The 25,656-nt window shown below is 41.4% G+C and overlaps 1 protein-coding gene across 6 annotated transcripts in view; it reads left to right on the top strand.

The window, feature by feature from the left end:
• The first annotated feature begins 2,079 nt into the window (after nt 1–2,079).
• Gpr155 (G protein-coupled receptor 155) overlaps nt 2,080–25,656 on the top strand; it is a 43,467-nt gene continuing 19,890 nt past the window's right edge. Inside the window, exons 1-9 of one of the 6 annotated variants that reach the window (XM_076569674.1) lie at nt 2,173–2,322; nt 5,548–5,808; nt 5,975–6,102; nt 6,631–7,121; nt 15,423–15,822; nt 18,397–18,562; nt 19,380–19,535; nt 21,469–21,552; nt 22,314–22,431. In XM_076569674.1, the coding sequence (XP_076425789.1) occupies nt 6,662–7,121; nt 15,423–15,822; nt 18,397–18,562; nt 19,380–19,535; nt 21,469–21,552; nt 22,314–22,431 (1,384 nt within the window). In that variant the 5' untranslated portion in view covers nt 2,173–2,322; nt 5,548–5,808; nt 5,975–6,102; nt 6,631–6,661. Of the gene's footprint in view, nt 2,323–5,547; nt 5,809–5,974; nt 6,125–6,630; nt 7,122–15,422; nt 15,823–18,396; nt 18,563–19,379; nt 19,536–21,468; nt 21,553–22,313; nt 22,432–25,656 lie in introns of all 6 variants that reach the window. The other 5 variants (XM_015988049.3, XM_006972433.4, XM_076569675.1 and 2 more) reach the window with 5 other exon arrangements.

Here is a 25,656-nt window from a genome sequence, read left to right as displayed (position 1 = left end):
TACATTCATATGTACGTGTGCTGATGCCTTCTGGAGAATTGTCAGCTCACAGGATAGTGAAGGATTTTTCATTCTTTCATCCAGGAGTGGCATATGGGAGTTTTAAAACCAAATATCTAGGCCGGGCGTTGGTGGCGCACGCCTTTAATCCCAGCACTCGGGAGGCAGAGGCAGGCGGATCTCTGTGAGTTCGAGGCCAGCCTGGGCTACCAAGTGAGCTCCAGGAAAGGCGCAAAGCTACACAGAGAAACCCTGTCTCGAAAAACAAAAAAAAAAAAAAAAAAAAAAAAAAAAAAAAAAAAAAAAAAAAAACCAAATATCTAAACTCCCGGGGCCTCAGCTGGAAAGAATAACTTCAAGAAGACCATTTCAGATAATGCCTCAAGATTTCAGTTTTAGGTCTAGAACCAATTCACTCCTTGTACCTTCTTCCTCCTTTGAGATAGTTCTTCCTTTCACTTCCAGGTAACGGAAGTTGAGAGCTGGGAAATGCATGAGAGACTCTCTATTCTGATTCCTTCTCTTTATTGCAGTGGATGAGGAAATACTTAACGTTCACTGTCTGCTCTTCTTTACCTTACCAGCAATCAAGTGCTACAGTTCTTCTGAACTGCCTCTCCAGCTTACTTCATCTGTACTGCCATCAGCCCAGAGCGGGTTATCTCCTTTTGTCTTGACTGGTCCCAAAGTCACCATACGGTTGTTCTTACCTTTCTCTTCTAACTTCTCCGGAGAAAATCCATAGAGCAGATCACATAGCATTAAATACGCTGACATGTTCCCGTGTGGGGAAAAATGTACCAATCTTGCTGTGTGGTCAAAGGATAAGGTTCAAAACCCAGATAACGTGAGAAATTCCTACAGGTTGGCCCTAACTTACCTTTCTAGACTTATCTTTCAGTAGTCGTCTAATGGTCAAAGTTCATTAAATATTTAGTTTAACTAATCTTCATATTTTCTAAGCAGAAATCTAGCCTTGAGATAACTGAGGTATTATTTATTTATTTATTTTTAGTAGCTAGGTTCATGGTTAAAAGTGAAAAAGACAAAGAATAAACCAAAAAGAAGTGAGTAGGCTGCATTTAAAAAAAAAAAAGTTTCAATTCTGTTCACCTTCTCTTAAGTTTCATATCCTTAAACCTACTCTTGGCTCATTATGATTTTTCTTAGTAAACTGTATAGTATTGTACTTGTGCACTAAAGTTGCATAGACAGAACAGTTAAATTGGCAAAGCAAGATTTTTTTTTGAAAAAAGAAATGCTTATAAAGACACTGAGATCAGGCTTTAAATTTGAAATAATTTGGCTCCAGAAAGTTGATTTAATTACAAAGCCTCTTTAGTTTCATACTTCGACTTCAAGACGCCTCGGTAGATTCCTACGAATACTAGTAGATTCCTAAGAGAATATATATGCCCAGGGTTTCCTCCACAGTAGAAAGAGAAGCAGTCGTCGCTGACCGTTTATTCTAAATCAAGCACACAACTTGAAGCTTACATTTTAATCTCTTTTGATTTAGGAGGGTCAAGGTCAGTGCCACTTTGGGAAAGGTAGAAGGCAGGGTTTGGACTCACATCCTTAAGTCCTCGCTTTTTGTACTCTATACTATCAAATGACGAGGCTGACCCAGAGAGGAACTGACAGGATTCCTGGAGGCTGGGGTTAACCGAAAGGATGATAGGCATCCCTGATTCTGAGCAGGGAAAAAACACTGGCAAGCCCCAGCCGGGAAGCCATCTTGTGGGAGGAGGAAAGCCGGAAGTACTCAGCCTGGACGAGGCCTGAGGGCGGGAAAGGGGCTGCGTGGGAGGGCTGGGGGGGGGGGGGGACCTGGGGTGCGGGAGCAGGGCGGAGCCGTGTCTCCTGGGCTTGGGGGCGGGGCCTGACGGCGGGGTGGAGACCGACAGCTGGGCTCTCCAGGCTAGGGGCGGGGCCTTAGGGTGGGGCCCTAGGGTTGGACGGGGTGTGTCACTGGAGCTTGGGGGCGGGGCCTGGGGCGGGGCGGAGCCGGGTCGCGCGCTTTCGGGGCGGGGTCTCGCGGCAGGGCGGAGACCCGCATCTCCGACCTTCAGGCCAGGGGCGGGGCCTGAGGGCGGGGCGGAGGCGGGGAGGAGGTACCCGGGCCGCAGACGGCCGAGGTAGCTGACAGGGCCGCAGCGGCTCACCCCTCCCTTTCTCGGAACGTGGTTAGGCAGCTGGCGCTGGCACACGCCGCTGGGAAGAGAGGGCTGGGGGCGGGAGATGACGGTGGAGTGCTCGCTGCCTGGCCCTCTGCGAGCACCGGCTTCCTTCTCCTCGTAGCCCGGGCTGCGGACCTAGCAGGTGAGATGAGCGCCGGGAGCGTGGACCTGCTGGGTTTTACTCCTGTCCCTGCCCCTGGGGTCCGGATCAGTGGGCAGCGCCAGGCTCTGGTGTGTGTCCCCGGCCTCGGCCCGTTGCTGCGCCTGTCTGCCTCTGCCCCGCAGCGCCTACGCCTGAAACCTGCGGGAACACTTGGGACGGTCCGCGCAGAAAGGGGCGATTTGTCCCCTGGGTGCCAGAGCTGCATCCCCAGGGTGCAGAGCGCCCCGTTGCACGTGCGCCTGCCTACCCTGTCATCTGGGACTTCTCACTTTATCCCAAGGTGGCCTCAGTTATCTGCCCTTTCTGAGCGCCTCTGCCCAGGTACCTGGTGCTTTGCGCCAAATTTTCTCCCTTCTTTACGGAGCACCTAACGTGACTCCCATGCCCTGACTTTATACTTCCACAGATGCCAGTTGCCCTCGGGGCCATCTATTCGCTTAGGGACTCTGCACTCTTTATCTTGGCGGGCCAAAGTCTGTCCCTTGCAGACAGACAAGGGAAAAAGTCGGTGAATGGGGTGCCTGTTGATGTTTAAGTGTTCTTTTATAGTGAGTGCCACACGGCATTAGGTTTTTCTCATGGAGAAAGGATATTGGGTGTTTGAGAAAAGAACAGCCTAAGAGTTTAAAGCCTTCTCTTTCAAGTTAACACTGCACCACGTTTTAACTTAATAGCAATTACCCTACAATTCCAGTGCTTTGGTGATGTTATCTAAGTCAAATATAAAGTGACTAGACCGTTTGATCACTTCATTTTCTGGTGTCTGCCCCAGTGAAGTCACGTTTACAGTGGCGCATCAACTTGTTTGTTCTGTAACAAGCCTTGTTTTTGTAGATTAAAAGGCTGGATGTCATTTTTTAAAAACTTCCTTTCTTGTGGTGCTTGCTCATCTTAAAATGTGCTTTGGAAGCGGTTTTTTTTTTTTTCCACGTTTAAAATGGTATGAGATAAAACTTCAGGTTTGTTTTTATTTTTTTCCCTTCCTTATTTTAAAACAACCGCTAGTGTAAGTCCCGACTGGCTTTACTTTGTGGCTGAGGCTGAGTTTGAACTCATCATCTTCCCACCTTTGCCTGCCTAGTGCTGGGATTACAGGTGTGTGATATGATGTCAGGCTAGAAGTCGTTTTAATTTTCATTTGCCTTAGGAACTGTTGCTTGTATAACGCTGGAAAAATTAAAGGGGGAAGGGCAGATTATTTTTTAAAGTTTTTTTTTAAATTTTCAATTAATTGAAAGTTGAACCTGGGTGTTGCTTTACCTATTGGCCATCCCCTTGATGAAGAGGTCTTTGTTCACTGTCAATAGCCACTTAAAACCAAACCAAATTCAACTCTTCTTAGTTGGTGGGTATAAAACAGAGCCTGGTAACTTTAAAACACATCCCAAACTGGTAACTTTACAGAGGATCTAGTGCTTCTGTTACTGGGGATCTGTAATGGCAGGTGTGTTTGTAGAGCTACTTAGGACAGGGAATGCTCTTTGCTCTGTTACCATTCTAGACATTACCAGTAGGTCCGCAGTCTCTCTGCTCCCACCCCTCACCTCACCCTCCGGTTTATTCCTTGACCGTTAGGTTTGTGTTTGTTTCTCTGTCTGTTGAGGCAGGGTCTCAGTGTGTAGCCCCAGCTAGCTTTGAACTTGTGACCGTGGTGCCTCTGTCTTCCAGGGCTGTCTTCCAGCATGGCACACCACCCTTGGTGCTAGGACGGTTGCTGCCATTTCTTGAAGGCCTATTCTGTGATACGCTGTGCATGAAATGCCCTTTCTGTACAGTATCGCTCCAAGGAGGTTTCTCCACTCATTTTACACAGTTAGGCATGATTAAAGAAACCGACCGAGGGAGGCAAGGTACTTGGCCCAAAGAGAGTTGATAAAGGTGAAGCCTCGAAGTCGTCTCTTTTCACTTAACTGTTGCTAATTAAGATTGTTGTTTTAAAAAAATATACAACTACGCTGTTGTTCTTATGTTGTCCAAATAAGAGGTTGTGAGTTATCCAAGTAATGAAATATAGGGAACTTTGAAAAAGCATCAGAAGTCTGGGCCAGTTTCTTACCTCCTTTCCCACTCATTACCTTTCTAAGAGCACTTTTCTTAGGGGCTCCAGAGTTTAATACTCATGTCTGATTGTTGATCAGATCCTTCAAGGATGGCCATGTGTAGGTCCAGAACCTGGCTATGTGTCCAGACCAGAATCTAGCTATATGTCCCGACCAGAACCTCTCTGTGTGTACCAACAGAATCTGGCTATGTATCCCAACCAGAACTTCCTATGTGTCCCAACCAGAACCTTTCTATGTGTTCCAACCAGAATCTGGCTATGTGTCCCAACCAGAACCTTTCTATGTGTCCCAACCAGAATCTAGCTATGTGTCCCAACCAGAACTTCTCTATGTGTACCAACATAACCTGGCTATGTGTCCCAACCAATACCTGGCTATGTGTCCCAACCAGAACTTCTTGGTGTACCTTTCAGCATAATTTGGCGCTTATTTGGTAAAACTCAAGTATGTGAACATTGTGGGATTGGTTTCTATTGGCCACTCCTGTTTAATCCTGGTAGAAAAAAAAGAAATACTTGTCTTAATCCCAATTAAATATAGGTTTTTTTTTTTTAAAGGGTTTGGTTTATAGAGAGCAGCACAGGGACTATTCTCTTATACAACCCCGTGTGTCAGCTGGTGACCTTTGGCTTGTCACCTGGGTCTTTTGAATGTGATGTAGGTATTTGAGAATTTAACCAAGCTTTGCAAATTGCAGGAAACACCAGATTTTTCCCCCTGTTTTAGGTAAGGTCACTTTAGATGGTAAACCTAGGATGATCACTTACTTAGAAACTGGCATGCTATTATATTAATTCCAAATTGCTAATAAAAACTGATCCATCTCGGAATTATCTAAAGTTTGTGCTGATTGCGTCTCTGGCAGCAGGAGGAGGGGCCTGTCAGTTGCCACCTTAGCACACAGAGCGTGCTCCTCAAAACTTCTTGAACATCTTTATAACGCTTTAGGATGCAGTTTGTGTGTGAGGGGCTGTTACTGCTGTGAGAAATGTTTCTCATTTAGAAAGAGGGATCATCCACTCACGAACTAGATAATACCTAAGAGAGAACTGACCGCGAGAGAAGAGGCTGATTTAAGAACAGGTTGTTATTTGATGAATTTGGTGAAAATTTTAATGAATCAAGTTTTTTTTTTTCTCAGTGCTTCCTATGTGCTAGATGTTAGGGACACAGGAGTGTGTAAAGACATGCATGGTCTTTGCTTTTGTGACATTTAACGTCTGGGAAAGGAGTCGGGCATAAGGCAGTCATTTCAAGGCATTGGGATAAACAAACGGAGAAAAGCAGACTAAAGGAAAGGATCATGATTTTCTCTGAGGAAGAATCATGCCTAACTCTGTGATTAAAGAACCCTCACCTGATGAAATGATTCCTGAACCTTATGGTTGAGTTTGGAGAATGGGTAAGTGCTAATTATGTGGGTAGCGCAGACGGCAGAGAAAATGTTAGCGTGAAGTACACGTGTAAAGGGGCTGAGGAACTGTAGGCCAGTGCGTGTGCTTACGTAAAAGGAACCAGGAGGAGGCTGGTGGAATGCCACTTCTAAAAATCACTTTTTTCTTTCCTAGGTTTCCTTATACTCCACCAAAAGCTTTATTTTGCCTTGGTTAGGTGGTTACTGTGTGCTGGGTGTGATTAGAGCGTAAGGACTCCACTGAGCTTGCCACTTCACAGACGATAAAGTGAAGCATAAAAAGTTAAGTTTTGGGTTCAAGTTGGTAAGTGACACCCTGTTATGATTCTCCCTTATGCTCAAGCATGGCCACAGGCTAGAAGGGACCTCTGGTTCCAGTGTGGCTCCTTAAACTGTCCCTGAGGACCTCTGAAGTTTCTAGAGAATCTGGGTGCAAGCCAGTCCTTTGCAGACACTGGGCCTCCTCCTCTTGTCCACTAGATGGAGGTGGATTGTGGATCCCTGGAGAGAACCACAGGGCGTCACTGCTGCTGTGACATCTGTGGATCTTATTTTCCTCATGTCTGACACTAAAATAGAATGGGAACATAAATATTTGGAGCTGGCCCACCTTTGAGAGTGAAACACCTCCCCCACCTCCTCTCCATTGCATTTCCCCCTGGTGGACGTTGAAGAGAGTATGAACATTTATTTGGTCATTTAGTATGTAAATAAGTCCAGGTTTGCAGCGTTCCATTTCAATCTGAACCCTGGCTGGTCGTAACACTGAATTTTCTTTTCTTTTTTCTTTCTTCCTTTTTTTCCCCCCAGAGGCCTTGCTGGAGGGGGAAGAAGATAGAAAATGGATTCTTATATTTCAGCAAAGAACTCAACTCTTGCCGTTAGTGTGAATGAGACTTGGTCTGCAACCGTAACTCATGGATTTAATTCCACCAATGACCCTCCTTCAATGTCAATAACAAGGCTCTTCCCGGCCTTGCTAGAATGCTTTGGCATTGTCCTTTGTGGCTACATAGCAGGAAGGGCCAATATCATCACATCAACACAGGCCAAGGGACTGGGGAATTTCGTCTCCAGATTTGCCCTTCCAGCTTTACTCTTCAAAAATATGGTTGTGCTTAATTTTTCCAATGTGGATTGGGCTTTCCTATATAGTATCTTAATTGGCAAAGCCTCTGTGTTTTTCATTGTATGTGTATTAACCTTATTGGTTGCCAGTCCCGAGAGTCGATTTAGCAAAGCTGGACTGTTCCCTATTTTTGCTACACAAAGTAATGACTTTGCATTGGGATATCCTATAGGTAAGTTATTTTTATTCTTCAACTTTAAAAAAACTCAAGCGTTTTATGTGGTAACATAAGCTTTTGATTTATCTAAGCATTTGTTAGTGACATTCTTATTCTTGTCTCTAGGAAATCATTCATTATTTGTTTACTTGAAATTTTTTTTCACACAATATATTCTGATCACAATTTTCCCCTGCTCCAACTCCTCCTGGACCCTCCCCACCAACCCATCATTTTTTTCTTAAGGCTGTCTGAAATTAGAATATTTTTTCTTTGATTTCAGAGTTTTAAGGATTATTAAATTACCTACCTAAAATAAATGGCCATATTCTAATACCTTTAGGGGATAATCTTTCTCATAGTATTCTATTTCTTCTCAATTATCTCATATAAAGAAATCTAATTTCTAGAAGGGATCATATTCTGATTTAAATTATGTTTAAAAAATCCTTATGTCCCTCTGAAAGTACTCACCATCTCATGCCTGCAGTGGGGATTTATGGCATTAATAGCTTTCCCACACCATCCTTGTTCGTATGCTCTAGAATATTTAGATTATTTTACATTGAAATTTGTTTATGAGCTTGTTATTTGAATTTTCAGTGTATTTATGTTGAAGTGAAATCCTTGTTTAAGGACAGCAGTGGAGAGGAAACTATTGCTTCTGCAGTTCTGTACACAGCCTGATTTTACATTTTCTGGTAAAACAATAAACACACTAATTTGGGATGCTGTGGTTTCTTGAGAGGAAATATGTTTTGTTTTTCAGAATATACCACCATTCCTAGAAACTACTTTTTAATATTTAAAAATGCAGGTTGTGTGTATTTTAACCACACACCACAGCATGGGGACTGTTGTGTCTGTGCCTTTTCATTCACTTATTGGAAAGTGCTATGTGCCAGTGCTGGGAAGAGACCTGGGAACAAAGTTCCCAAACATACTGAGTTCATATTTTAATGAAGAAATACAGTTATGACTGAAACTAAAATCCTATCAGACCTTGTCAGAAGAGTAAGGAAGGGCCGGATGTGAGGAGACAGCCCTGTGGCAGAGGGGTGGGTTGAGGCCTCTCTGATGATGTATCGTTAGAGCAGAGATTCAGTGGAGCATTACATTGTACAGTGGAAACCTGTCAGGAACTCTCAGGCCTCAGTCGTTTTATCCCATCCTCTTCCCACAAGCCATTTCACCACCGGCACCAAAAAGATTGTGGAGAGTCACACTTTTCACCTTTCCTTACTTTAGCCGTGGAAAACTACCAAGGAAATCAAATCGCTCTGAGTAGAGCAGGAGAGTGAAGAGGTCAGCGAGGTTCCCAGCCGAGCGCTCTGTAGGGAGACCGGACTGTAGGGAGACCGTCTGTAGGTATTCCTTTACGGCCACTAAACTTTAAGGTGACATTACAGAGCAGAAGTTAGTGTTTGTCCATGTCCTTAAGAGATCTGAGAATGTAGTCTGGTCAAGGATATGTAGGGTAAAGACTCCAGAAGTGTCTTTGTCACCATAGTGTTAAGTATTAAATAAATATTGTTTTTATTTTAGACACGAACTAGATATATAGTGTCAGACTTTTATAGACTAGTGAGCTCATAAAGGGAACTAACATTTGTAACTTTATAGTTTACCGGGGATTTTATTATTTCAATAGGGCAGATGTTATCACTTTCAAATAAGGAGACAGGGTTACAGGATTGTTTTAACCTGGGTCACGCAGCTGCCATGTGCCTGAGACCCAACTCTAGGCTTTCTGGTTCTAAATCCCAGGCACTCTCTTATGCCACATGCTTGCATAACAGGCTAAGTAAGTCTGTTTTAGAAGACCTGACCACCCTCTGTAATTTAGCAGTTTCAGAACAGAATCAGTTGTTTTCATCTTTAAATTATGTTGGGGGGGCAGGGGCGGGGCTAGAGAGGTGGCTTAGTAAGAGTGTGCTGATAAAGCAAGAGGACCTGAGTTCAAACCCCCAGCATCCACGTAAAGACCAGGCGTGAGGGCTTTAGCTTCCTGAGGCCCCCTCTGCCTTGTGAAAGGTCTTCCACTCTGTGTGCTTGCTTTATGTGTGTGTTCCCTCGCCCTCAATAAAAGCCATTTTTTACCAGCTTGAAGGAAAAAAAAGAAAGTCAGGGACAGGCTTTTCCTACCTCTAACCCCAGTGCTGGGAGGTAGGGACAGCTGGACCCTGGAACTCACTGGCCAGTCAGCCTAACTGAAACGAGCTTCGGGTTCAGTGGGAGAGCCATCTCTAAAATATGGTGGAGAGATGGAGAAAGACTCCAGGCCTCCTCCTCTTGTCTCTGGATGCACACACAGATGCATGAACCCACAAAGGGGATGAAAGGGCAGGTACGGAAAACAGCTATTGGATGAATTACTTTTCCTACTAAGACACTTTCCAAATTTAAAGTATATATACCCAGCCATTTCATCACCGTTTTTCTTACATCCACATTATGTCAGTAAATGTGGTAATAATCAAGCTCCTTAGTGGTATAGCAACCTGAATTTCCTTGATGAATGTGTTGTGCAATTTGGGGTTATAATTTCTGTTGTTTGTTTTACTCATAGACAATAACTCTCGTAATACCAGGCTGTAGACTATAGCTTTATTAGAAACCGGTCCTATAGACGGCCTTCTCATCTACTTGTAAAATGGAAGATGTGTTCAGAACATTATGTCATGTGTCTGCTCCCTAGTGGGTTACTCGTTAGTGCAGTATCCATCTGTCCTCCACTCTTGTGCATGGTGAGCAGAGAAGACAGTCTCTGGGAAGACCTTTCTTTTGGGTTTTTCACAACTTCTCCTAGGAATTCCCACTGTCGTTCAGAGGGAAGTATTGATAATGAATTAGAAGAAACATCCTTCTTAGGGCTGCATGTGCTCCTCATCTGCCCAGTTTACAGGTGACTTGGGAAATGCTGGCATGGAGAGAAGACAGATAAGTTAGTGAATGAAGAAAAAGATAGCTATGTATCTTTTCTGTATACTATGACTGTGGTATATAGAAAATAAATCATGTTATGTTACTATGTAGCTTTTACATTAAAGTCAAGTGAATTACAGACTAAAAAGAGTCTCCTGTCTTTTAGAACAATTCTCTTCAAAGGTGCTTTTAAAAAATCCAGGTGTGAGAAGAAACCAAGAGTCTATCTACCAAGGTGACATGCCAATTCCAGCAGATCAGAATGCCTCCCTGCCTCTGTCATTAAAAGATACTAATAGGGCATAGTTAAGTCCTATAATTTATTCTTCAAACAATGCTGATAGCATAAGTGCCCTGACTAATCATAATTATGCTCCAGTGCTTGAGCTGTAAACACAATGGAGATGAAGCCATTTAACTAGATGCCATTAAATAATGGAATGGTCTTGTCAGGGTCTGTGTGTTCCTCGCTAGAGATTGAAACCCTGCAGGAATCAAAATAGGAGTCACAGCGGGTGGCTAATTTTATCTTAGTTCTTCCAAGCTATATAATAACTCCTCATAATGGGATTCCCCCTCCCTCTAAGAGCCTTATTTATAATCATTAATTAATTAGGACTTAATAGTTGATGTAGTGATTATAAATCTAATTTTAGTTGCTATAGGTCACTGTATTCATGTGTATTTTCCTTTCCAATTTGAAAGACTGTCTTCAAGTTGCTAACTGCCAGTTTATAAAGAGGGACTGTTAAGTAATTATGGAAGTGAGTGGCAAAAGAGACTAAAATCCGCGTGTTGAACCCCTTTCTACTGGTATTTACTAAGTATTTATTTGATCGCGATTATTTGCTCTCCCACTAGTCGTAACTTCTTTTGCCCTTATGCACTTGTTCAGCTGAGTTAAAAGTCTCCAATTGTAACCTGCTTTATAAATATTCACAATGTGTGAAAAGGAAAAAAAACCATGAAATTTCAGTCAGATAGGAGGACTAAGTTCAAGAGAGCTATTGTACAACATAGTGAATACAGTTAATAACAATGTAAGTATTCACATCATTAAAAGTACATAAGAAATATGTATACTGGTGAGCTTAATTTAACCATTCTAAAACATGTAAATTTCAAAATAACATGTATATAACACATGTGATTTTTTATTGGCCAATTTAAAATAAATTGTTAAACCTGTTATTCAGGAGGCCTAAGCAGAAGGGCTGCTGGGAGTTCAAAGCCAGCCTAGGCTACAGTGTGAGATACTGCATCAAAAACCAAAATGAAGGGCTAGGTTCGTGAAGAGCTTGATTTGTAAGTACGAGCCCCGTGTGGACTTAAAATCCCTGTGCTGGGGGCGGCGTAGAGAAAAGATGCCTGCAGTGTGCTGGTAGCCAGGCTAGTCCAATCGGTGAGCTCGGGTCCAATGAGAGGCCCTTCAAAGAGTAAGGTAGAGAGTGCTTGAGAAAGACGTTCAGCATCACCTCCGGCCTCCATACACAAGTGCACACACACACATGCATCAAAAACCGCTAATGAAAGTGGTAATTTTAAAAGTAAAATATAGATCCAAAAAAGCTAGATTGACCAATAGCAGATATAAATTGTGGTATGATACAAAATACATTTTCACTATATCTGAAACCCTTAGCATTAGTTGATGAAGTAGTTCATTCTGTCCATCAGATCTGGTCAGTACTGTGTTGGGTGGGGTCTGTGGGTTCCACAATGACTCCTTCAGGGGACTTAGAATTTCTTGAAGTGGCATTGCTATAAGACAGAGTATCACAGTATTCCAGAGAGGGAGAGATTTACGGACGCAGGTTGGAGACTTGGTAGAGTGAGTCCAGAGACTGGCCTTAGATATTAGGCAGGCTTGAGAAAGGGACAAATTCAAGAGGTCAGAGCATGAAGTCACGATCAGCAAGTGGAGCTCGTGGTTCTGAATGTAGTGTTTGTCTGCCGCGGCGGCGACATGGATCTGGCAGAGGGAGTCTGCTTTATAGTGTGGTGAAAGATGTCTTCGATAAATAGGAGGACAATCGCGGGGACTGGCTGTGCTCATTAAAAGAAAGCCACGAGAGCTGTTCCAGTAAGTGGTGGAAACGGTAGAAAAATATTAATTTTGGAAAGTTTTGACTCTGTGTAGTTGTGATTTAGATGGCACTCTTTGGAGATGATGATGTGGATGGAAGGGGTGGTGGGGAAAACACAGAAGGAGACTGGTTAGTGGGTATACCAGATAACCTAATTTCCAGACTTTTAACTAATAGGAGTAAGCATCAAGAGGAGAGAATACAAAAGCCCCTGTAAAGGGGGGAGGGAGGGAGGGAGGGAGGGAGGGAGGAAGGAAGGAAGGAAGGAAGGAAGGAAGGAAGGAAGGAAGGAAGGAAGGAAGGAAGGAAGGAAGGAAGGAAGGACAGTAGTCATTCATATTTGACAAGAGCGTGTGTCTTTTCTGACTCCTATAAATAGTAGACCGTGAACTCCCAGCAGCAGTTAGTTCTTGCCTCAGCATCCTGAGTGATGAGATTCTCAATTATGCATCTATACAATAAATGTTGTCTAATCCATATCTACCTAGGATCAGGTTTAATGTATAAATTTGGTACCCTGAGAGCTTGACAATAGCCAGGAAGACAGAACAGTAAGACACTGTAAAAATGATGGGGTGGAAGTCCTCCCAGGCCGTCCCCTGCACTATGTTTACTGTTCTCGTTACCCGTGGATAACTGGGCACGTAGGAAGCCAAAGGAAGGATGGGGCTGTTGCCTAGCAATGGCAATGGAAAACTGCTGCTCGGACTTGCATTGAATCCTTGAGAAAGAGAGGGAGGGAGAGGCAGACTTCATTATGTGGTAGTGATCAATGATGTGCCAGGAATGGATATTTCTGGACACAAGTGATCGATTGGTATAAGGGGCTTTGAGGAGAGTGTGGAGTTGGAGATGAAGGTTGCCACAGAAAACACTTTTGCATTGCCTTGTGGCCAATTAGGAAAAATTCTTAAAACCAGGCTGAAAATGTAAGACATTCCCCAAATATATACTCCATTCAAGGAACTGAAGTGATAGGTAGGTATGGATACCCTTTCCTAGAGGTGAAATACCTAAGAAGTGTAGCTGCCTAAGAATGATTATCAAGATGGGCTTTTACTTAAACAAGTAAAGCGGGAGAAAACATGGAAGCCATAGAGCCCACACATCTAATTTGGAAATCAGTGAAGGGAACTGATCAAGTTTTATGCAATCAGATGCTTTTAACCTCTGCTCTATTTTGGAGATATTACAGACCTATGTGTGTGCTTAACTGGGAGAGAAATGATTTGAATCTTATAAAAAAGTAAGAGTAGCTAATGAGATCAAGGTGAAGTTCTGAGGTTATATAACCTATTACATAACTTTAACGGGACACGTGTCTGACATTAACTGAACTTATGAATCCCGAGTAGGTAAACAACTGTATTTTCCTGTCTGGATCACTTTATCTTAGTGTAAATGTAACTCAATCTACGTTCCTTTCACATGATTGCCTCTCTCTTTGGAATGATTGTGGCAGTTCATTTTATTTCTCAACTTCCATTATGAATGAGAGCTTTTGTATACTTCCAGTTGGATAGGTTCAAGTTCTGTGTCCAGAACGAGCCCAAGGACCAAGTTGTGTATTTGGCGGCTTTAAGTTGCCTTGTTCCACCCCGGGTCAGTTCCCCAGTCTTCACCTTCTAGAACTGCTAGAAGTGTGATCCCAACCACTTAGGAAGGTCTTCTGTAGCATTAGCTTCTCAAGCCATTGTGTCTTCTAAGCTCTCGAAAAACTTCTTCCATCACCCACAAAATATAGCGTGTGTGCTGCGTAACGCGCCATTTCTTGTTAACCTCGCGGCATGTTTTGTTTTTGTTTTTTGTTTTATCCAGCCTCATTCTTCAGTAAGTAACAGGCTCTTTGGGGGGCATGCTGAGGAAAAGTGATTGCTTTATTTTCTTAAGAAAGTGTAGTTACAGCCGGGCGGCAGTGGCGTATACCTTTAATCCCAGGTGGATCTCTTTGAGTTCGAGGCCAGCCTGGTCTACAGAGTGAGATCCAGGACAGGCACCAAAGCTACACAGAGAAACCCTGTCTTGAAAAATGAAAAAAAAAAAAAAAAGACTGTGCAGTTACTAGTCAGGTGGTGGTGGCACAGTGGCACACTCCTTTAATCCCAGCATTCAGGAGGCAGAGGCAGGCGGATCTCTGTGAGTTTGAGGCCAGCCTGGTCTACAGAGTGAGTTCCAGGACAGCTCAGACTACACTGAGAAACCCTGTCTCAAACAACAAAAACAAACAAACAAAAACAGGTAGTTATATTTGCAAGAGTTAAATACACTGTGTGTCTCCATGCTATTCTCCTCTGAAATGCTTTCCAGGTCCTTCCTTGAGCATCTTCTCTGGTCTTGCCTGGAAGCATCCATTGCTTTCATTTCCTCATAGCCCATGTGCCCCCTAAGCAAGGGTAGGGATGACTGGCGCCCTCTTCCTCATAGTTACCTGGTGCTATCATGACGTTGCTCGCTGCTTTCTTGCTGACAGCTGTTACAGGTGATGTTTTCTGGCTCAGTCACTCCTCTCCATTCTCGTCATTTCCTCCCGTCCACTGCAGACCTCAATGGCTGACTCTCACCTTCTTTTTCATGTGACCTTAGCATCCTCCTCAGCTACCCACTGAGTTCTCTGCCCTTTCAGTTCCGTGACCTCCTCATCTCCAGGGAAGCCTCTCCTCCCTGTCAGCTGACAGACATGTGGGCCACATCCTAGACCACATCTGGAAAATACTAACTTGATAGCTCACAGTCTGACGAGAACTTAATTCATAAGTGCCTCTGGTCCTGACCTGCTTCCTGTCAGCTGTCTCTCGTCGCTCCATCTTTCCCTGTGGAGTGTGGTCTCCATCAGGGCAGTGCTGTTGAGCTCCTGACTCCACCCTCCCCGATCTGCTGCTACCTGACTCCTGCCTAGCCTTCGGTAGCACCAATGAAGATGTTTACTCCATGAGCTCGAGCAAATATCTTCTTGCTATCATTACTTATACAGATTATACTTAATTGCTCCTTTAAAAACTTTACTGCTCTGCCCTCTTCTTAGAGATTCATTTTTAAGCACCTTTATGGGAAAATAGGTAGTTTTATTTTATAAAAAATAATTTAAAGTTGATTGATATTTTATAAACTGGATGGTACTTAATATAGTAAGTTTTTCTTCCTTGTCAGTTTTATTACTAAAATTTGCCTTTCTAAAAATAAGTGAATGGGGTTATGCATCACTATTTAGAGTAATTTTCAATGGAATAAACAAGCACAGAAAACGTTATACACATATTTGTATAATTCTGTGGAAATACTTTAAACCAGTATTCTTGTTTTACAGTTGAAGCTCTGTATGAAACCACATACCCAGAATACCTCCAGTACATTTATTTGGTGGCACCAATATCTCTTATGATGTTAAACCCTATAGGGTTTATCTTCTGTGAAATCCAGAAGTCGAAAGACACTCAAAATGCTTCTCAAAATAAAGTAAAAATTGTGGGACTTGGATTTCTGCGTGTGTTACAGAACCCGATAGTATTTATGGTCTTCGTTGGCATTGCCTTCAATTTTATTCTTGATAAAAAGATCCCTGTGTACATGGAAAATTTCCTGGATGGACTCGCGAATTCCTTCTCTGGGTCGGCCCTGTTTTACCTCGGCCTGACAATGGTGGGGAAGATAAAGCGCCTGAAGAAGTCGGCCTTCGTGGTGCTCACACTTCTCATCACCGCTAAACTGTGAGTTTCGCTTATCTGATTTGGGAATGGTAGTTTGGGGGAAAAGCCTATTTAACCAATTCATTGGGTTGTATTGCACCTACTTTTTTCCCTTTAAACATTAATTTTTACTTATATGGTTGTGATTTTAAGGAAAACAGGCTATTTGTATATTGTAAAAAAGTTATTTCGTATTCCCCCCCCCCCCCTCGAAGCTGAGGACTGAACCCAGGGCCTTGCGCTTGCTAGGCAAACACTCTACCACCAAGCTAAATCCCCAACCCCAAAAGTTATTTCCTTACTAAGGCATGCAGGTTATTTTTTCTACTTTACAGTCAGAATACAAAGATGATTGGTTTTACTTCAGGCTCTCTTTTTTCCATTTGACTTTTGTGTAAGGTTTACTTAATATTTTCAATGTCTGAGTAAAATCATACTTAGTTAATCAATTTTTATAGTTCTAGGCATCAAACTCAGGACCTTGTACATGCTAGGTAACTGTTCTATCACTGAGCTATACCGCACCCCTAGATCATGTTTTTAAAATAAATTTTGCAAAATCTCTAAGTCCATTAAAAATCATAAAGTAAAAGCATATTATTGTTTAATAATAATAATTCTTAATATGCACTATTTTTAAGAATTTTGGAAACTATTCAGTGACAGTGAGTTTGGTTGAATGTTCAAAACATAGGTAAGCCAATATAAACATTTTTAGATTATCATTATTGGAACAGCATTGCAGTGGAAATGCTTTTTAGTTAATAGTCCTTCGGCTTAGTGGCTTGTGAGCCATTGAGTTAATTTTACTGCAATATTACCCAAAATACTTAGGGAATCCTTAAATGTGGAATTCAACTCTTATATAAGAGTTAAATTCGCCGGGCGGTGGTGGCGCACACCTTTAATCCCGGCACTCGGGAGGCAGAGGTAGGCAGATCTCTGTGAGTTTGAGGCCAGCCTGGGCTACCAAGTGAGTTCCAGGAAAGGCGCAAAACTACACATGGAGAAACCCTGTCTCGAAAAACAAAACAAAACAAAACAAAAAAAAAAAAAAAAAGAGTTAAATTCATGGGACTAGGACAATGCTATATGTTTATATTTCCAAAATAAATAAAAATAAATTCTGAAAAATATTTTTGGTGGTAATATGTTTTTCAGAATGCATGAGTTAGTATTTCCACCGTAGTGTTGTTTCAATAATGATAATATTGTAATTTCAATGTTAGTTAAATTTTTTCAAGGTCTTTTATTCTTATTAGATATTTGATTTTTTTTTTAATTAAAAAAATATGTCTCAGCATTGACTCTTGTTTCAGACAACCAGGGTTTGATTCCCAGGACCCACATGGTAGCTGACAACCGTCTGTTAACTCCAATTCCAGGGAGATCTACCTCCCTCTTCTGGCCTCTGTGGGCACTGCAAGCACATGATGCACAGGAATACAAGCAGGCACCACACCCCCACTCATAAAATAAACATGTACATACATAAATGTGTAAAGGAATTGCAGTGCCTTAGCTGCATGAATTCTCTGTTAAAACTAATAGCCAAGGGTGACTCCTGGCTGGGGAGGCGGTTCCGTATGCACAGCGCTTGTTGCACAAGCTGGAGAACATGAGTTTGGTTCCGCAGCAGACATGTAAAAAGCCAGACATCGTGGCGCTTGTCTATAATTTCAACACTGGGAGGGCGGAGACCGGAAGATTCCCTGGGGCTTCCTGGCCAGCCAGCCGCGCCCAAGTGGTGAACTGCAGGTTCAGTGGGCGGTCTTGTCTCAAAAGATAAGGTAGAGAGAGCAATGGAGGAGGGCATCCACTGTCAGCCTTTGGCCTTGGATGTGTGCATGGACACACACTCACAACCCTAGTGTACCTCCCTAGGCGCTGCTGTGACAGGGTGTCAGCTTGTTCATTCTGAAGGCGAGCCTGCGGGCTTGGTGACTGTGCTCTGTTCTTTCCGCAGAGTTGTGAAGACTCTAATAATAGATTCCTCACCAGACCCGGCTTCCCTTTGTTTTTCCGGTTCCACGTGGGTGTTTCAGTTCCCTCTGCTGAACCTTTTTTTTTTTTTTTTTTTCAATTTACAAATACCAAGAACTAATGATTAAGATGCCGACTTTTCTAGTTTTTAGAATTTTATTAGGCTGCATTGTTACTATTAATTGAACCATTTAAATACTTAATCACAAAGTTCAGCTTTTTTTCCAAAAAGTTTAGAAATTTTCTTGAAAGAAGTGACTAAGATTTTCAACCTCTTTTTCATTTAACGTTTCAATTCACCAATAGAAGAAGCAAGAAAGCAGCTATAATTATAATGTTCACTTCTTTTTTTGCAAAAAATATTTGTGAAAATCTATTTTCCCCTTTATATTCCCTAATGTTTGAAATATTCCAGGACATTGATCTTAAAATGGCTCCTAGCTGAATTCCTGACTTTCAACAAAATGTCCAGCAGAACAGAATATATGAAAATATAAATTCCCACTGCGCAGGAGGGAAGCAGTAACAAAATTCCAGATTCACGAGTGCAATTACTCGCAGGGACAGCCAGGCACTGGTGTTAAGTCCATTCTCCATCTCTTCTTTCTCCAGCCTGGTGCTGCCCCTTCTGTGCAGAGAAATGGTAGAACTGCTGGACAAGGGTACCAGTGTCGTGAACCACACAAGTCTGTCGAATTACGCCTTTCTCTATGGCGTCTTTCCTGTAGCCCCCGGAGTGGCGATCTTTGCGACGCAGTTCAACATGGAAGTAGAGATTGTATGTATGCACTGGTTTCTGTGGTGAAGAGAAAAATGAAGTCATAAAATGCAGAAAGCAACATTCTTTAAATGAGAATTTGAGCTTTCTAAGCTGTCACACTGTAAATAAAGAGATATTCTGTAACATTATGCAACCATAGTTATTTAATATGGGAACCTTATTCATCTATGCTGTTCTTTTATTTTTTTTAAACCCATGCTTTTTTATTCGTCTTTGTTTTGTTTTGTTTCAAGTACTTTGCATCTATGCTTAGACTTAAGCTTTAAAGTTGTTTACAGAGGGGTTACTTTTGGAATTTTGAGGGGAAAAATTTCGTTCACTGTAATTCAGTCACCACAAGAAAATACTCCACAATAAACTAGATAAAATTGGTAAATTAATGGTGTGTATGTATATTGTATTAAGGAGTTCTGAAATGTAATATAAGGGACAGTCCCATTAATTAATCTATATCATGTTTGGTAATTATTTTCTGTTGGTTTTCCCCCATAGTTTATGAAGTAGCATGGAAGAAAACTGTTCATAGATTTAATTAGACCATTGGAAGGGTGCTCCTCCCAGAACCTAGAAGATAATTAACAGCCTAATTTGTAGTATTTTTATATGTAAATATCATTTGAACCTAGATTGGAAAGGGGCCAATGGAGCTTACTCTCAGAAAGGAGAAGTGTGGCATCAGATCGTATGCTGGATTCTCTTGTCCTTACTGGTTTTCATTTTCATTTTAAAATGCATTAGTGTATTATGGGTATTTAAATTTGAAGCAATTGTTTAGGTAAGATTATGATTCCTTAATTTGATTTCATTTTTGCAGATAACGTCAGGGATGGTAATAAGTACATTTGTGTCTGCTCCAATCATGTATGTTTCTGCCTGGTTATTGACCTTTCCCACCATGGATGCTAAGCCATTGGCGTATGCCATTCAGAATGTTAGTTTTGATATAAGTATTATCAGCCTGGTCTCCTTGGTAAGTATGTTTCGGTGTCAAATTGAATAGAAACTACAAAATAAGTTTGATAATAACTACTAAGAGAAAACGATTTTTTTAAAAAAAAACTTTTTCTTAAAAAAACAAAAGGGAAAACTAAAGTCTATCTGAAAAACAAAATGCAATATCAACTTCCTAATTAACTAAGTTTGTCTTTCCAATCAGAAGTTTTGAGTTGTCTAGTGGGCAGTGTGTGTAACTTAGTCAAACTTGATTTGATTCCTTATCCTGTATCAAGTTATCTATGTGTCTCTTTGGAGTTATTTAGCCTCTCTTAAGCTTAATTTTCTTAGCTATAAAGATAATCATTTTACCTAGTTCAATGAATTGTTTTAAGGTTTGAGATAATGAGATAATGAATAATGATCACCACACAAATACTAGCTATTCTAGAATCATAGGATCAACAAAGGTCTTTGGGATCAAGATTAACCATTTATTTAAATGGAACCAGATAACTTTTCAAATTTGATTCTGCTAGCTCAAATATGTAGCTTTAATGAGAGTATCGTATAAGTCAGATTGCCTGCTGAATTCAGTCAGAATTATTCTAGATTTGAAAAAGACAATGTTTATTCTTAAAGGGAATGGATATGAGAATGGGTATGTATATTAACAATAAATAAATATATGATTAGTATGATTATTAGGAAATCCCAAAGGAGACAGGGTTTCTCTGTGTGTAGTCTTGGCTGTCCTGGAACTCTCTTTGTAGATTAGGGTGGCCTTGAACTCACAGAGATCCATCTGCCTCTGCCTCCTAAGTGCTGGGATTAAAGGTGTGTGCCACCACCACCCAGCCTATCACATACTCTTAAAAATCTATGTTCCTCGATAAGAAGGTAATTTGGGGAGACAGAAGGTATCAATGTCTTTTGGCAATTAGGGACAAGAAGAAAATTAACCAGCATACTTTCCTGGGCAGTATGAAGGTAGAATAGAAACTCAGTCTTCAGGTTGGGGTGTAGCTTAGTTTAGAACATGTACTTAGCATGCATGAGGCACTAGGTCCAATCCTAGTACTAGCCAGAAAAGAAGGAAGAGGAGGAGGAGGATGAGAAGGAGAAACCTAATCCTTTTAAATACCAGGAATACAAGATTAATCTTGGTGTGGGAGGCATGTGTTGTTTGAAATAAGACCACCTGGAATTTAGATTCCTCAGGAGCTAGGGTCAGAAAATTCAGAAAGGAAAACAATTTAGAAAAGTTCTTTCCTGAATAATTGGCTGTGACATTGTGTCCTAGCCCAGACGCTGAAGGTAGGCAAACTTAGAATATGACCTTTGTCAAGCCCCTAGTTCTTAAAGAACTAATTTGTTAACCATGCATCTCCTCATGCCTTTATTTCACTTTGGATACAGTAATTTATATTAATAACCTTCTTTTTTTGTTTGTTTGTTTGTTTGTTTGTTTGTTTTTCAAGACAGGGTTTCTCTGTGTAGTTTTGGTGCCTGTCCTGGATCTCGCTCTGTAGACCAGGCTGGCCTCAAACTCACAAAGATCTGCCTGTCTCTGCCTCCCGAGTTCTGGGATTAAAGGCGGGCGCCACCATCACCTGGCAATAACCTTCAATTTTAATGAAACCTTAAAATTTCTTCTGGAATGAGGATAAAGAGAATTTTCTAAAAATACTAATCATGGGGACCAGATATAGTGGCACACACCCGTTACTTAAGCATTGGGAGGCTCAGTAAGGAGGATCTGGAGTTCAAGGCAGGTCTAAGTTATACAGTGAGATCCTGTCCTAAAGAAACCAAGGGCTAGGATGTAGCTCAGTGGTTGGATGCTTGTCTAGTATATAGGAGGCCCTGAGTTCAATCTAGCCCACAACAAAAAAGAGTTCTAATATGCTATTTAGTAAGTAATTATAAAGATTGAGAAACATAAATAACTTGAAACTTTTATCTTCAAGATCTGGTCTCTGGCTATTCTTCTCTTGAGTAAGAAATACAAGCAGCTTCCTCATATGCTTACAACTAATTTGCTCGTCGCTCAGGTTAGTAGGTATTTAAGTGGTGCTTTCCCTAGGAATATTGTGCTATATGAGAGAAAATTACTTTCTTAAGAGTTTTTTTTTTCAGTTACAAAGTCCCAATTATTAGCAGATATAATCAATTATAATTTAATTACAACTAATTTATGCTTGCTATATTAAATGTTGCAATAGGTCTTAAACTTTAAGATTAATAATGGCAATTAGTGATAACGTTACATTTTTTAAAATACAAATGATTGAATCATTAAAAATTGAACTCTCACCTGGGTGTGGTGACTCACACTTACAATTCTGAGCATTTAGGAGGCGGAAGCAGGAAGCCCGCTGTGAGTTTGAAATCAGCCTGTGTTACAAAGTAAGACTCCATCTTGAAGATGAAAACAGTAATAAAAAGAGTGCTCGTGTGACCTTACTTTACACTTAGGTCTTGGCATAGTGTCATTAACGGAAAGAAGTTTAACATTTTCTATGTAAATCATTACTAAATAAGGCTAAAATTTAGAATATGGTCTTCATTTTCATTTAATATGTACATTGTTGAAGGCTCTATGGAAAAGAGGTTTTTAATCATAAAGCTTGAAATTTTAGTAAAACCAATATATAGTAGTTGATGGTTAGCGATAATTTTAAATAAATGATTATTTTCTGTGAATGAAACTTCAATGGGTATGATTAGAGTAATAGTTTTTTTTCCCTGTTATATTGAGTCATACAATTTACTTTTAACTACTTACAAAATCTTTTAACAATTTTTTCTTTAGTCTATTGTTTGTGCTGGAATGATGATATGGAATTTTGTTAAGGAAAAAAATTTTGTTGGACAAATTTTGGTGTTTGTTCTATTGTACAGCTCCCTGTACAGCACCTATTTGTGGACAGGTAAGTTGTCTCATGAAAGGACTGTTACAGTCTGCCCCCCCCCTCTCCCTCTGAAAGACCTCAGCATCCATGATCCACCCGAAGTCTGTTAGCACAGGTCAAGGTGTTTACTCTGTTACACACACACACACACACACACACACACACACACACACACACCTGCAGAGCTGAGTTATCTGCTGAGTGCATTATTTCTGCCTGGCTCAAAGCCGTCTTCAGTCACGTGGTTCTTTTCATTGGGCGGCCATTGGCTCTAGGCCGGTCTCAGTGTAGCACCCTCGTGGAGACCCCAGGTGGAAAAGGACAGAGGTGTCCCAGAGCTCACTTCTGGAATCCTACTGAACTGCAAACTGTGCTTTTGCCTCATAGAAATTAACTGCCTTTGGGTCTTATGGGGTTTTCTTGTGATTTGTTTGTTTGTTTGTTTGTTTTTTTATGTGCATTGGTGTTTTGTCTGCATGTATGTCTTTGAGGGTGTCAGAAGCCCTGGAACTGGAGTTACAGACAGGTGTGAGCTGTCATGTGGGTGCTGGGAATTGAACCTGAGTCCTCTGGAAGAGCAGCCGGTACTCTTAACCTCTGAGCCATCTCCCCAGCCCCTGGGTCTTCTGTTTTACTACTTCTAAAGCCGGCTTGCAGCACATTACACAGATATTCTGAGGATGAAAAGTATCGGTATTTACGTCTGGTACATAGCACACATTCAAGAAATGAGAATCTATCAATCATTTAATAGAGAGAAAAGAGGCAATAAGAGAACAAGAAAAGTGGGTAAGAGGATGTAGAGGGGCTGTGAAGATGACTTAAAGTGGGCGAGAGCACTGCCTGCTCCAGAGGACCTAGGTTCAATTCCCAGCACCTACATGGAGGCTCACAACCATCTGTAACTCCAGTTCCAGGGAATCCAAAGTCCTTTTCTAGCCTCCCTGGGCACCAGGCATGCATGTGGTGCACAGACATACATGCAAGCAAAACACTCATATAGGTTAAATAAAATCAATTTTAATAGAGGACCCAATGATAAAGAATACTCTTTCAATTGACTCCAAAAACCATGGCAAAATGTGTAAGCTAACATTGCTATTTTGAAATGTGTCCTTCATTTAGAAGCAGACATTCTGGTATGTTTGTGAAAAGTCCTGTCTGGTTTGGTTGTCTTTGTACTTATATCACAAATTTGACATTGTAAAATGGTACCAGAAGGGAAATCATACAGTGGTTAATAAGCAGGGGCCAGGAAGTGACCATTGGGAAGACCTTTGGTTTCACGCCCTGAGGGTCAAGCTGGTCCCCCCTAAGTCCATGGCCTTTTGGAGTGAGGCAGCAATGTGGAGAGGGATGACAGAATGACAGAAACACAAGACAGTCTGTGCTTCTTCGAGGCAAGTCTCCCTGTCATAGCATGTGACTTGTCGTGAAATGTCACATTAAAGGAACCTAGAGACTGTAATTCCAAACACAGGTGGCCGGCCCCAGCTGATCTCCATACTCAAGCTTAACCAGGTAGATTTGTAATGAGAGTGGGAGAGGCGCAAATAGATTTGTCAAAAGGCCTCGCTGCCTCCAAACCCTGCAAACATGCATGCGGAGATCTGTCTAGAGCACTCATGAGTTCACTGGTACAGTCAAGGTGTCCTGTGATCATCAGATTATTATACATCTAGCATGATTTTATGGTTCAGTTGCCAAAGGCTAGGCTTACAACCAAAGAGTCAAAATCACAGACCCATTCCGTGTATCTTAAAATCTCATGCTCAGTCCTTTTCAGATTGGTTTACAAACCACCTTTGCCATTTCTGTCCTTACCTGCACAACCATTTGCTTTGTTTTTTCCTTTGAAATCAACTGCTTTTGTTTGTTTGTTTGTTTGTTTTTTGTTTTTCGAGACAGGGTTTCTCTGTGTAGTTTTGGTGCCTGTCCTGGATCTCGCTCCGTAGACCAGGCTGGCCTCGAACTCACAGAGATCCACCTGTCTCTGCCTCCCGAGTGCTGGGATTACAGGCGTGCGCCACCACCGCCCGGCTAATCAGTTGCTAACACATCCGGTAAACCCAGTACCAGTGATGCCGAGCTTCACTCGCTAATCAAACAGTTTCAAATGTACACTGAATGCATAAATAGTCCATTTCTATACCTTTTTGCTGGTCCAGTTAAGATATTTCATTATGCAAATTATGAAAGCAAGCCCAAAGACCTGCCAGTACCAGCTGTCATTGCACAGCTCTGGTTCTTGACAGAGCGAGAAGAATCCAAATTTCAGAGTGCCAATTCCTTCTCAAGGACCTCAGTATCGGCTTATGTTAACTCTAGTTTAAAGTGTTAATTATCCATGCCTATTTATGTTAATTCTAACTTACAGTGTTGGTTATAAGAAAGGATCTTATTTGGGTAATGTAGATCACAGCTTGGAATGTAAAGTAGAACTCTGCTCCCTGTTTTTGTTAGGTTAGCTTCAGTTACTTACACATACAAGGTTATGATCTGGTTATCTCACGGCCTCTCTTTCTTCAAACTCCTAGACAGTCTTCATTTAACTGTAAGTTGTGACACCATCTGGCTTTCACTTGGCTCAAACTTAATATATAAAGTGAAATCTAAGTGCTGACTGATGAGACTCCTTAATTGTAAGGTGGACACGAGGTGATTATCATTGAAAATATGCCAAATAGACTGAAAATTTTTTTTCTCAATTTCTTTTTTTTTATTTTATAATTTGATTTAATTTTACATATGAGAAAATTTCTTATAGATATATTATTTCCAGACCCTGAAAATACATCGTAGGAACCCCAGGACAGTTTCAGAACTTCTCATGCTCCTCAGAAGGCTGGATTTCTACACCACTCTGTCCTCTGCTGTGTGGCTTGGGCATGCCCTTGTTTCTTCCATCCCTATGAAATTGAAGTCTTCATTTGGAATGGAGGTTTCTTCCACCTCCTGTATTCAGATTCTGTACCCCTGTGGAGTTTATTAAGTGCCACATGTGTAAGTGACAGGTGCAGGCATAAGGAAAATTCAAGAACTTGAAAACAAGCTAGCGTCATGGCGCCGGTCTCATTTCAGCACTCAGAAGACTGAGGCAGGAGGATGGAGAGTTTAAGGACAGCTGAGCCACATAGCAACCCAGTCTCAAGAAACAAACCAAACCAAACCAAAGAATAACAACAAAAAAATCTTGAAATATTTATGTCTGTATTAAGTTTGTGGCACATCTGTATTAAGTTT

The sequence above is a fragment of the Peromyscus maniculatus genome, chromosome 4 (assembly GCF_049852395.1).
Source record: "Peromyscus maniculatus bairdii isolate BWxNUB_F1_BW_parent chromosome 4, HU_Pman_BW_mat_3.1, whole genome shotgun sequence".
Classification (NCBI taxonomy): domain Eukaryota; kingdom Metazoa; phylum Chordata; class Mammalia; order Rodentia; family Cricetidae; genus Peromyscus; species Peromyscus maniculatus.
This window is presented reverse-complemented; position numbering and strand designations above follow the sequence as displayed.